General features: G+C 32.7%; 1 protein-coding gene across 3 annotated transcripts; it reads right to left on the reverse strand.

The window, feature by feature from the left end:
- Positions 1-302: 302 nt before the first annotated feature.
- Positions 303-8,036, reverse strand: LOC137823349 (cytochrome c1-2, heme protein, mitochondrial). Of its 3 annotated transcripts, none has more exons than XM_068628446.1 (8): positions 7,825-8,036; positions 6,703-6,769; positions 5,988-6,202; positions 4,944-5,223; positions 4,788-4,859; positions 970-1,086; positions 801-866; positions 303-709 (listed from the first exon to the last, which is right to left on the reverse strand). In XM_068628446.1, exons 2-8 carry the CDS (start codon positions 6,757-6,759, stop codon positions 593-595), a joined length of 924 nt encoding a protein of 307 aa, XP_068484547.1. In that variant the 5' UTR covers positions 6,760-6,769; positions 7,825-8,036; the 3' UTR covers positions 303-592. The 3 variants fall into 3 exon arrangements, with proteins under 3 accessions (XP_068484547.1, XP_068484548.1, XP_068484549.1); XM_068628447.1 differs by having other exon boundaries at positions 7,685-7,913; XM_068628448.1 differs by lacking the exon at positions 7,825-8,036 and adding an exon at positions 7,768-7,786.
- Positions 8,037-11,910: the final 3,874 nt, after the last annotated feature.

The following is an 11,910-nucleotide window of genomic DNA, read 5'->3' on the forward strand; positions in this document are numbered from 1 at the left end:
CGAAGTATCGAACCCTCTCCCCTATCTACCATGCATATAGATCTCATTTTTTTCTCATGTTACAATTATCTGAACAAGTAACTTTCTTTAATGCAAACCTCCTTACGCATTAACAATTTCTAAACTCTTGCAACTCTGTGCAACATAAGCTTATTTTTAAGCAACTGCTGCTAAATGGCTCTAATCAAACACCACTGGCATACACGAAACAGAATACCAATGAAGAAGCCAGAGAGAAAATAATCTATCTTCCTATGTCCAACCTGGGCGTATTATCTATTCATTGTTCTTGAATAACGACCGACATGAATCCCAATGACGGGGAAGTTCCATAAAATTCAATAGTTAATCCAATCGGAAGATCTATCGGAAAATGCAACAATACACGGTGTCCGAGATGGATGAGAAAAGGTAAACGCATCTCGTGCATGGAACTTTTTTATCTCAACAAAATTACAACACTTCCGGTTGTTGTTCCATTAACCATTAACTTTGCGGAACGAATTTGAAATGATGAAAAAACTTAATCATCTGTCTGACAAATTATTGCCAACAGTATACTTTGCTTAAGATTAAATCAAACTTGGGGCAGCTAGTTGACAACATCAAGAACCAGCTTGCGAGACTTCAGAACTGACCACCTCAAGCGACGGTAATAGGCAGCCTGAAGAAGTGCCAGAGACAGTACAAATATCCATTTAAATCCCATCTGCATATACAAAAGTGTAGTTAGAAACATAGGATATAGTTATTATGGTCTCTATTGATCTGCTGGAAACATGATATCAAAGGTAACAAACCAGTTTTCTCTCTTCCATCTCGGGTTCGGCAGCCCAAGTTAGGAATGACACAACATCTTTCCCCATCTGCAACAAAACATTAAAAAAAGCTGAGCAACATTCTTTCTAATGACCACAATGATGCATTTTAAGATTTATTAAACCATTCCTACAGAAACAAATTTGCTACCTGAGCTTCTGTAGCAGGGGTACCATCTTCATATTCCACAGCACCATCATTAAGCATTTTAGGCATGGCAATTGCTCCACCAGGAAAGTAAGGATTATAATGAAGTCCTTCCCTTATCTACATTATTATTTTATATATAGCCATGAATAAAAAGTTTAAGAACACAATATTAGAACGTTAGTTTAGGGACAAATTATACATGTGGCTAGTGCCAAATATATAAATTTCACAAGAATTACCAAGTACAGAAAGTATATGAAAGCTCATCACTACTTGGGTATGTATGTACAACTCATGATCAGTGTTATCGAGGCCAGATAATGGAAAATATCCACAATTAAAAAATCCATTGCAGAAAGAATTGGAAGCCACAACAGGTTATGGAAGAACCATTGCGGATTCAAAAATCTATTACAGAAATAATTGGAAGCCATACAGGCTATGGAAGAACCATTGTGGACAAATAAGTACAATATATACATGTAGATAAATAAATAAAATGAAGAAATATAATTACAATGCAAAATAATGAAAGACAACCATACAATTAATAATAAGAGCAAGTCTAGAAATTCAAATAATAAAATCAAAGCAAAACACCACCAAGGTCAAGTTCAAAACTTAAAATGACAACTAAACACAACAAAGATGTCCTAAATTTCTTAGTTTGATTGAGTTTCGGGTGCTGGAAAAAAGTGAAGAACTTGTAAATTAGGGTCAGGGGGACTACGTTGGGAGAATGGGGCAGCAGGCAATGGTGAAACAAGTTGCAGGGAGTGGCAGTGCAGTGGGTCAATGACAACAGAACATATAGCTGACAACAGAATAGGCCACAGGCAATGGTGAAACAAGTTGCAAACGGTGTCACCAGTGGCAGACTGCAGTGGCTATAGTAGCTGAACCAAAACAGGAGGACTGGGTTTTGGTTCGCAGCAATGGTAGCTTAGGTTTTTTAATTTTGATTGGGTTTGGGTCCCAGTTGTGTGTAGTGATTAACAACAATCCTTACCTGTGGATATCAGTAAGTAAGCTCCATATTGTGTACAAAATGGATACCTTTATCTAATACCTCTGGATAATGGGTATAAATATTTTAACTATCTGTGGATATCAGGAAGTAAGCTCCATATTGTGTACAAAATGGATACCTTTATCTAATACCTCTGGATAATGGGTATAAATATTTTAACTATCTACCTGTTAATGGGAGAATATTGGTATCCTGACATCCATACTTGCTGATATGGGCTACCAGCTAATATTTAAGTATTTGTGTGTATATAATTTACATTCTACATCAACTTCTAAAATTTTATTTTTTAATATTTAACATCAATTTTGTCAATAATATCTTTTATATAAACCTTTTTATTTAGATATTCACTTTAGAATCAAATGACCAAAGTAAAGTTGTTAGTGAGGGAAACATCAACAATTGAAGAATTGTTTGGAGTTTGGTTTAATATATTTATGTTTTATTTAGATTTAAGGACTTAAAAGTTGGCTTTAAAGGAGATGAATTTTATTTAAACTTATAATTTGCATTGCAACTTATTTGAATTTACATTTAGAAAGACTAATTTTATTTGTACTAATGTTTTAGGATGCAATTTTATTTAGATTATTGATGAGTTCAATAATAGACAAGAAGAAAATAAGCAAGAACACATTTCCTAGAAGAATCACAAGAAACAAATTATTTGAATTTACATTTTAGAAAGACTAATGTTGTTTTGACTAATGTTTTAGGACACAATTTTATTTGGATTATTGATGAATTCATGAATAGACAAAAAGGAAATACGTAAGAACATGTCCTTCCTGGAAGAATCACAAGAAACATGACAAGACAAGTTGCTCAACATAATAGTCCTTCTTTCTCCTTATTTTGTATTCCTTAGACTTGATAATTGTAGGATTTATTTTTCTGAGTGGTGTAAATAGTAAATATCTAATTAGGCTGTCTCCAGCCCAAATTCATCTCCAAGAGGCATCTACAAGTGGACATGAAGAATAGAAGACCTATACCAATTGAAGCCCAATTTTAACTTCTACATTCATGTCCAAGGAAGCATGAACAAGCAAGGGAAGCAGCATGCCTCCCATTTTTTGCCAATAGGAGAGCTTCTTTTAATTCATTTTATTGGATTTTGAATTTTAAAGCTTCCCTCCTTTTTCTTTTAAAATTATCAGCCAAGTATCGGTAGATTCTAGATCCCCCTTTTGCATTTAATTAGAGACACATCTGAGTGTCATTAAACTTGTAATTTCCGGAACAGTTGGCTATACTAGTCATCAATCTCATTTGTAATGTCACTTTGGAATTTAAGAGAATTTGAGCTTGTGAGAGAACTCTTGTGTGAGTGTGATCATCTACTTTAGATCTTATCTTGAACTTTTAGCAGGCAAGTGAAGATGAAGGCATCTCTACCTTAGGTGACGCTCTTTTTCTACTTCTATAAGTCTCTTCCACCTTTGCTTCTTTGTTTTGCTTGTTTAATCTTTTCTCATCTCTCGGAAGCAAACATTTACACTTATATAATCTTCTAGGATTAAATTCTTGTTTAGTGGTAAGCTTCCCATAGTAGTTCTTATTCTTGTTGTTCATCCATAAGAAATTAAACAAAACTTAATTATCATTACCTTTCAAGCTAAATCCTATTAAGATCCTTATCAATTATACTCTAGGATAAAAGTTTTATTTGAGATTATATTTAAAAGAATAATTATTAAGTAATTTAATTTTTTAAAATTTAACAAAAGAATAAATTTCAAAAATATACATGGGTACCCACTGTAAATAATCAATGGGTAATTTTTAAATGGACTCGCACCAAGTAACTATTGATTTTTTTAGACGGGACTCATAGAGGATAGCTACTACCTAGTTGAATGACCCTACCACTTTTAAGAAAAAAATCTATTTAACTTGGGTTCTATAGACCTAGAACAGCTTAAAAAGACCAATTACGGTTTCGTTGGCCTTGGGTTGGGTCACATTGACTTGAGGCTTCTTCCTTACAAGTTACAACAACACAAGGGGCTGCAGCATGATTTCCACTATGGTCACTATGCGATGCTCAAGGAAGTCGTGATGTGACTCCACATTAAACCACATTCACCACTGCCATACTGGGCGGCCAACAAGAATTCTGCTTTCTGCCATGACACCACCATGGCCATTTCTCAATAACATTGCTAATATGTGGAGTCTCGTGAGCACACACAAAGCAAGAAGAGTATTTATAGAGGTTAGGAAAATCCATCTTGACTGTTAGATTTGCTTGGATGGTAAAAGTCATATTTCATTTAGTGGCCACATGATCACGTGAACAAGTTGTTTGCATTTATGTTCAACGTTGACAATCTACCAAAAATCTGAAGATTAAGATTCTCTGCTCTCACTATAAGCACTTCTTGCTTTATGTATGTGCATGTGTGTGTTTTATCATTTATGCAATAGATTGAACCTGAACATGGCATATATGATACGCAAGGGACATAAAAAGGTATGGTTCAAGCTATCCATGAAACACTCTACACAAAATAAATCTTAAGAAGATAGAGCAAAAGGGTCTTCAAACACATGCTCATTAGTGTGCAAGAAAAAAGGGGAAAGAAAAGAATAAGTATTTGACAGTTGTTGAACATGCACTTTTTTCAAAACCACTGTAACATATTTGCAACATATCTTATTTTGGTTAAGAACTAAATATTAGTGGCCAAGCATTTTTCATCAGTCAACTATGCAGAATGTATAAAGTTACTTTACTAAATAAAATAAAACATTTAAGGAAGCTAAGAAAAAAAAAACTTACCGAGACACCAGCAGGAGGGTCACGATAACCAGTTAGAAGGGAAAAAACATAGTTCTGACCATTGTGACGGGCCTGAAAAATCAAAAGGGATATATATTTCTGGTATACTTACATACGAAAATTCCAAAAGTATTACTGTTATATAAATAGCATTACTTTGGTAACAAGACTTAGATCAGGAGGATAAGCTCCTCCATTAGCAAACCTAGCAGCTGCTTCATTTGGATATGGCTGAGGAAAACGGTCACTAAGTTTACCAGGGCGTGTAAACATCTCACCCTCATCATTAGGGCCATCAACCACCTCAATCTCAGCTGCCATAGCCTTTACCTCTTCTTCTGTATAAGCAACACCAACCAAATCACGGTATGATATCAAAGACATGGAATGGCAGGAAGCACAGACTTCTGTATAAACTTGATGACCACGACGAATCCTGCCCATGTAAAATTAATTGAAAACATTAAGAACTTAAGACATTAATTATATTAAATTATAGATGTTAATACAGTCTTAAGGTGAAATGTGGATTAAATATATGACAGCAGCTGAACATGTATTCACCAGTATGAACCCTGTCACAGCTAATATACTTAAAGCATGAAATTAAATCTTTGGCAAAATTAAATAAATGTATATAAATAGAACAAACCATGTTGGTCCCTAAAATATACAAGTGTCATCACATTGGTCTGTACTACATAAGGCAAAAAGTAGAAAGATAACACATCATATAGCTGTCAGTAACGGCTTCCTCCCAGATCGTGGGCATTTGAATGAATGTGATATTGTTTATCTTCATTGAAGGACTTAATTGATGTTGAATATGAATGGAGGACCAATGTAAAGCAGAGTCATGTACAAGATTCAAACCATGATATCACATCAAAAGAAATGAACTGCTGATCTAAGGATGGGATGGGACAAAGATAAAGTGGAGGACGAGCGAAAAGTAGATCCACAAACAAGATCCTTATATTACATCAAACAAAATGAAATAACAAGGGAAAATCAGGATAAACTGCTGATCTAAGGATCGGATAAAGATAAATAAGGTTATCAGTTACAGAGAAAAATAAATTAAACTTCATTACAGGAAACTCGAGAGGGATAAGATTGAATATCTTAAATTCTAATTTGGTAAACGCTATTTCCGTGCAAAAGATAAGAAAATATAGGGAAAATTGAAGCCAAACTTACGAAGCATGGTCATATGAACTAAGAATTCCCTTGTGGGGCCATGGATAGCTTGGACATGCCAGGCCATGCTCAGCTTCATCAGCTGCTGCCATTGTAGAAAAACTGAAAAAGCCTGACACACCAGCTCCAACTAATGCAAGTACTCTTAAGGACCTACTGCTGGTAGAGCCAGCACCATCTTTCTTCACTATAAAGGGTGACAACAAGGATGAGTTCTGCAGTAAGTATACAGCAATTATTAGCAATAGCAGCAGAACATGTTCCATGGGAAGCAAATACAATACAACAAACATAAAATCCACATATAAGTCTGTAAAAGGATTGAGCATATATTGGAAGATAGATCTCATTATTTGGATCCAACTTATGCAACATCTTGCAGTTTTTGCTACTGCTTGTTTGGGAAAATAGTCACTTTCTCTAGAAAACCTCTTCAAAAAGCTGGCAAAGAATGCATCTCAAAATAAGCTAATCCAAGACATACTTGAAAAGGTAAAGAAAACAGCTAGCACATGGACTAATTCATATAAATATTTCAAGAAAACTGTGAAGTAAATGTTTGAGATTGGCATTTCATATTTAGCCAACTCCTCCCCCTCCATTTGCTAACTATGTTCTAAAGATCTCCATTATAGGTCATGAAACCTATAGGGACCCAAAATATTAATACGTGCTGAAGCATCCAATCAACATGAAATGGGGGGCAGTGGCTTACAGTAAATTGAGGGTGGAGTTTCCTCCTCAGTAGCTGCTGAAAAACACCTCCTGTCATCTCGGTCACGCTGTTATGATTCAGAAAAATACAGAAATAGATAATAAATAAGATCATAAGACCAAGAAATGGACATAACGTTACAGAAATAAGCATATAAGTGAGGTTTACAGAGTTAACCAAATTTAATCTGCAACATAACAATCATGTAAAATAGTAATGTGAATTGCCAGAGGAAATGCTAACATACTTATAAATGTTTGCAATATTAAGATATAATGTTTGCAATATTAAGATATAATGTTTCAAATATTAAGATATAATGTTTGTAATATTAAGATATAATATTTGCAATATTAAGATATAATGATTGGTAGACTATGAGGCTTACACACGACTCTTAAATAGTGTGTCCATGTCGGACATTCGTATCAATGAAGTGTTCAATTCAGAAAAGCTTTATAAAAATGCATATAACTAGCTAAACAAAATTCAAATTCAATCACAACTATATGGTCATTATAAAATATATATCAACAAAGAGAACCCCAAGAAAAGAAAAATGGGATGAGATGTTCTAAAATGCTGAAGAGCCATGGATTTAATGGTACCTTCTTAATCACTACGAATGTAAGCAATCATAGATCCAAAACTAATCCTGTATCGGCATGGTATCAACAACAACAATAAAAATAATACAACAACAGAACAACAATATCGATCACGCAACATAACGGGGAATCATGTAGCTCCACAAGCTCATCAACTACACACACCAAAGCTAAATTACAGACAATAATCCACTATTCGATGACACAACACTGGCTAGTGTCTACTATATAATTGTAACCAGCATATTTCCCGAATCAAGATCATGTCATCTCCAATAAGTAACTCTTACAATTTCCTGATAACACAAATGAAAAATTATGGTTTGCTCTAAATCGTATTTATAACAACACACTCCAAATTTCGAATATCTTACATATTCACAAACGACGATAAGACGGCAAAGACGAGAAGACAAAACGCAATTGTGAGGGATTAAACGGGAATGGAAAAAGAAACCTAGAATCGAAGAAGAGTTAGGAACAATAGATGCGGGGAATGGAAGAGTGGACCTACGAAATCGAAGCAAAGGAGAAGGTTGAATGGTCAAAGGGAAGTGAGGTGAGGGTGTTCTGTTCTGTTCTGTCGCAGATTCAGTTGAAGCCAACACAACCAGATGGACAAAAAACCAAGAAGCAGCGGCAATAATCGTGTTTCCACCACACGTTCCGTTCTCCTCACCACAGTTGCTCTTCATTTTGGGCTTTACTTTTTCAGCCCATATCTCTTTCTCAAAGTGTGGGCTCCCCTCACCTTCATATAGGGAGTTTACGGTTTTCTTCCTGCACCCCCACAATATTCTACAAAGACAAAATTATCTTTATTATTTTTTAAAAGCTCTAAAACACACTACTCACACTCTTTCTTCTTCTTCCTTACGCACACCACATACCTACATTTTCTACATCTCTTATCCTTTCTCTATGCACGACGACTTCTTCTCATTGCACAAAACCGTGAGGTGCATTTCGCTTAGTGGTGGTTCGGTGGTGTCTCTTCATCTCCACCCTATTGTTTTTTATTTCTGAAATCGTGATTCCGCAACATAGTCCTAGATTGAGTGATCCAAAAAATTTCCTGGATGAATATGTCCATAAATTATTTGGATTGAAATGCATTATGGACCACCAATCCATAAGCCAAAAAAATACATTATGGATCCACCAATCCGTAATGAAAAATCGCATCTGGATACAACAACCTGTAAGTCAACAAATTGCTTCTAGAACACCCCCCTCATCCATAAAACATAAAGTTTTACTTACAAAACAATCAATCCGTAGATCATATTTTCACTTATGGATTGATCAATCCGTAGCACAATCCCCATATCCCAATTCCCAAAAACCTAAAAACATAATAACTATCCAACCTCTTAAAAAAACACAATTCTTACCTCAACATTTCGACAAGGCAACCCACCCAACACCACCAATGAACAAAGAAGAAGAACGGTGGCAAAGCAACTCATCCACGACACCCTTTTCAAATAAAAATCTAAGGGTAATTTGGGAGCTTTAAATATTTTGGAGGTGCAGGAAGAAAGACATAGAGGTGCAAGAAGAAATTCTTATTTGTGTGTCTTTTGCTCCTGCATCCCTATAATGTTTTATACACCCCTATTTTCGAAATGACCATTTTTTCCCTTTTATTTTATAACAATCATGGTAATGGAATTGTCCAACACTGATTCTCGAAGTTTATTTCGAATTTTGAAATCTGAAAATCTTTTGCATTAAACAATTTGAAATAGTAATTTAAGTTGTAGTATTATTACAGGTTTTCTAAAAAAATATTCTGAATCATGAATTTGTAATTAGAACGAAATAAATTTTAAATTACGCAACTTAAAAAATACCTTATTTTTTTTAAAAAAAAATTATGCAATCTAAAATAATATTTTTAAGTTTGAAATAAAAAGATTTGTTTCTCATGTTTTAAAACATGGTTACATTTTTTGGATTTGGTAGTAAAAACATTTGTTTTCACTTGAATCTATAAATTATTTATGAGTTCTCCTTTATGATTTTGATACCAAAATCCTCAAAATCTCAATATGGTGCAAAAATTGTTAACATTGGCTGAAAAAATATTACTAAGTAAAATCTAGTTTTACAAAATATCTAATAACATATAGATAAGATATAGGAACGTGCTTTGGATTAGGATGTATGGTTTAGGATTTAGAAAAAAAAAATATATGAAACTACTTTAGATAGTTAATGATAAACATAGTATGAAAGATGTTTTCAAAGACTACAAATAATGTTGAACTTCGTCATCACAAGAAGGAAGAAACTCTCTAATCTAATGAGAGACTAAGTAATACCTTATATGTAATTGTTATGTATGTGGCTGAAAAGGCATCGACACATGCGACTGAGCTCCTACAACTATGTGGTTGATGATGCATCGACACATTTAATCGAATTCTTGTAATCCAAACACAAATCGGTCACCCAAAGCTAAACCCCATTTTAAAACAACTAATTAAGCATAACATGCACGTATGCTACTCTTCCTTAATCAAAAGATTAACTTGATAAGTTGTCTTAAAACTGACCTATATACACATGAATGAATATATATATATATATATATATATATATATATATATATATATATATATATATAAAAGAACAAGATAAATGCACGCATTTTACCAATCCCATTTCTAACCAAATTGAGAATTGAAGCCTAAGACTAAAACTAAAAAAAATGATGATGATGAAGATAGAAAAGGACCATTCCCAACCAGTGTAAAAACAATAACTAAATTGATGCAAGACTAAATTAGGTAGGGGCAAATTTTACTTCCAAATTTAAAAAAAAAAAAATCCAAATTACTCGAACTAATTTTAGAGCATATAGTATGTTGTAAATGATTACTTATTTCCTTCATAGGCTTCCATTTGCATACACCAAAGTACGTTTGAGTATATGCCTAGTTGGACTCTATTGATATATCTCTAACACGAACATAGGTTTAACTCTTGTGTTTATGTCTATATTCTTTCAGGTTATAAACCAATGAATGTGATACCAAATTTCTACCATGTGCATGTGTAATTTCTGATTTTTTGGGCTTGTGGAGCGTTGAAACGAGCACGCTAGTGTATAGAGAGTATAGAGAATTCAGAAATTGTTGGTGCCCATTCCCACATTGAATAGCTTCATTTAGGGTTTTTTTCTTTGACTTTGACAACACTTCGCTATCGTGACAATGAGTACACCATGACAAGATTTGCGAACACAAAAAAAAAAATGCTCTTTGTTTATTCTTTTATTTTCATATCTCCACGTTTTCAATTCAGGTTTTACATAAATTGATCTATTTGGGTATAATAAACAAATTACAAAATATTTATTTTATGATCACTTTTCATCAAAAACCAAAAATATAGAAATTTGTGTACCCAAATGAAACTTTATTTTTCTTCTGAAAATTAAAAGAAATGTACTTAAAATTTTGTATTTGGTTAAAATGTCAATCACTGCAATACAATTTCTTAAAATAAAATGGAATAAAATTGTAAGGAAATGGAACAAAAAACTCAATTTTCTGGGAATTATCACTCCGCTAGAAAGGGGATTCCGTTATTATCACGGTGAAAGCGATGGTTAATTACATTATGTTTGTATCATTTTGGCATGCGACAATAACATAGAACCACGAAAGGAAAACAAAAAATGTTAAACACAAAATAAAATTTGTGAGATAAATAGTTTTTCCTTCGTTCATCAAATTAGTGATAAATACACAAACGATAAAAAAAAATTAGAAAGAAAAAATAAATTGAAAATGATATTTCATTACTTCCTTTTCCACTCTTATAATACTGATAACAGTTAATGGCATTTTTCAGAACTAATCAATCAAGTAACTGATTAATGAAGTATTTTAAAATATTAAAATATCCTATCAATTTTATTTTATTTAAAATTAGGAAATATAGACAAAATGTTAGAATTATAATTTTACATATAAAAAGGATATGGCTCAACTATTAAGAAAAGTTAAAATTATAGTTTTACTAATATAAAAACTTTCTATGTAATATATAGGTTTCACGACTGTTGTTCCTCTGTGAATTATTATTTTTTATTAATAAATTAAAATTGTTTTCACTTTGTGAAGAAAATCTTTGGAACTTCTTTCAAAAATTGTTTTAAATTTTTATTTTTTAAATTACTTTTAATTAACACATTGTTTGAATTTTTTGTCTTAAAAATTATGTAAGAAACATTAAAATAATATTTGTTCACTTTCTTTATTTTCTGTTAATTTTTAAATAATAAATAACAAAGTGGAATTAATATATCATTTTTATAATTAAAAGTAAAATTAAAAAAAACTGTCACTAAAGACTGCACTATAGGGTTTTTATTAAGTAAAAGAAATAAAATAATAATTTTTGGCAGGGATTAATATGGAATATTATTATATTTTAGAAACTAAAGTTGCATTTAAAACAAAATCTTCTTATTTTAGTCTGAGCCAATTATTCTCAAGTGAATGAATTTTAAGCTTGTCTGAAACTAAGCCACACTTTTTTTTAAATGTTCCTTATTTATTATTTGTGTTTTGTTATTAATGGAATT

The sequence above is a fragment of the Phaseolus vulgaris genome, chromosome 8 (genome assembly GCF_000499845.2).
Source record: "Phaseolus vulgaris cultivar G19833 chromosome 8, P. vulgaris v2.0, whole genome shotgun sequence".
NCBI classification, from domain to species: domain Eukaryota; kingdom Viridiplantae; phylum Streptophyta; class Magnoliopsida; order Fabales; family Fabaceae; genus Phaseolus; species Phaseolus vulgaris.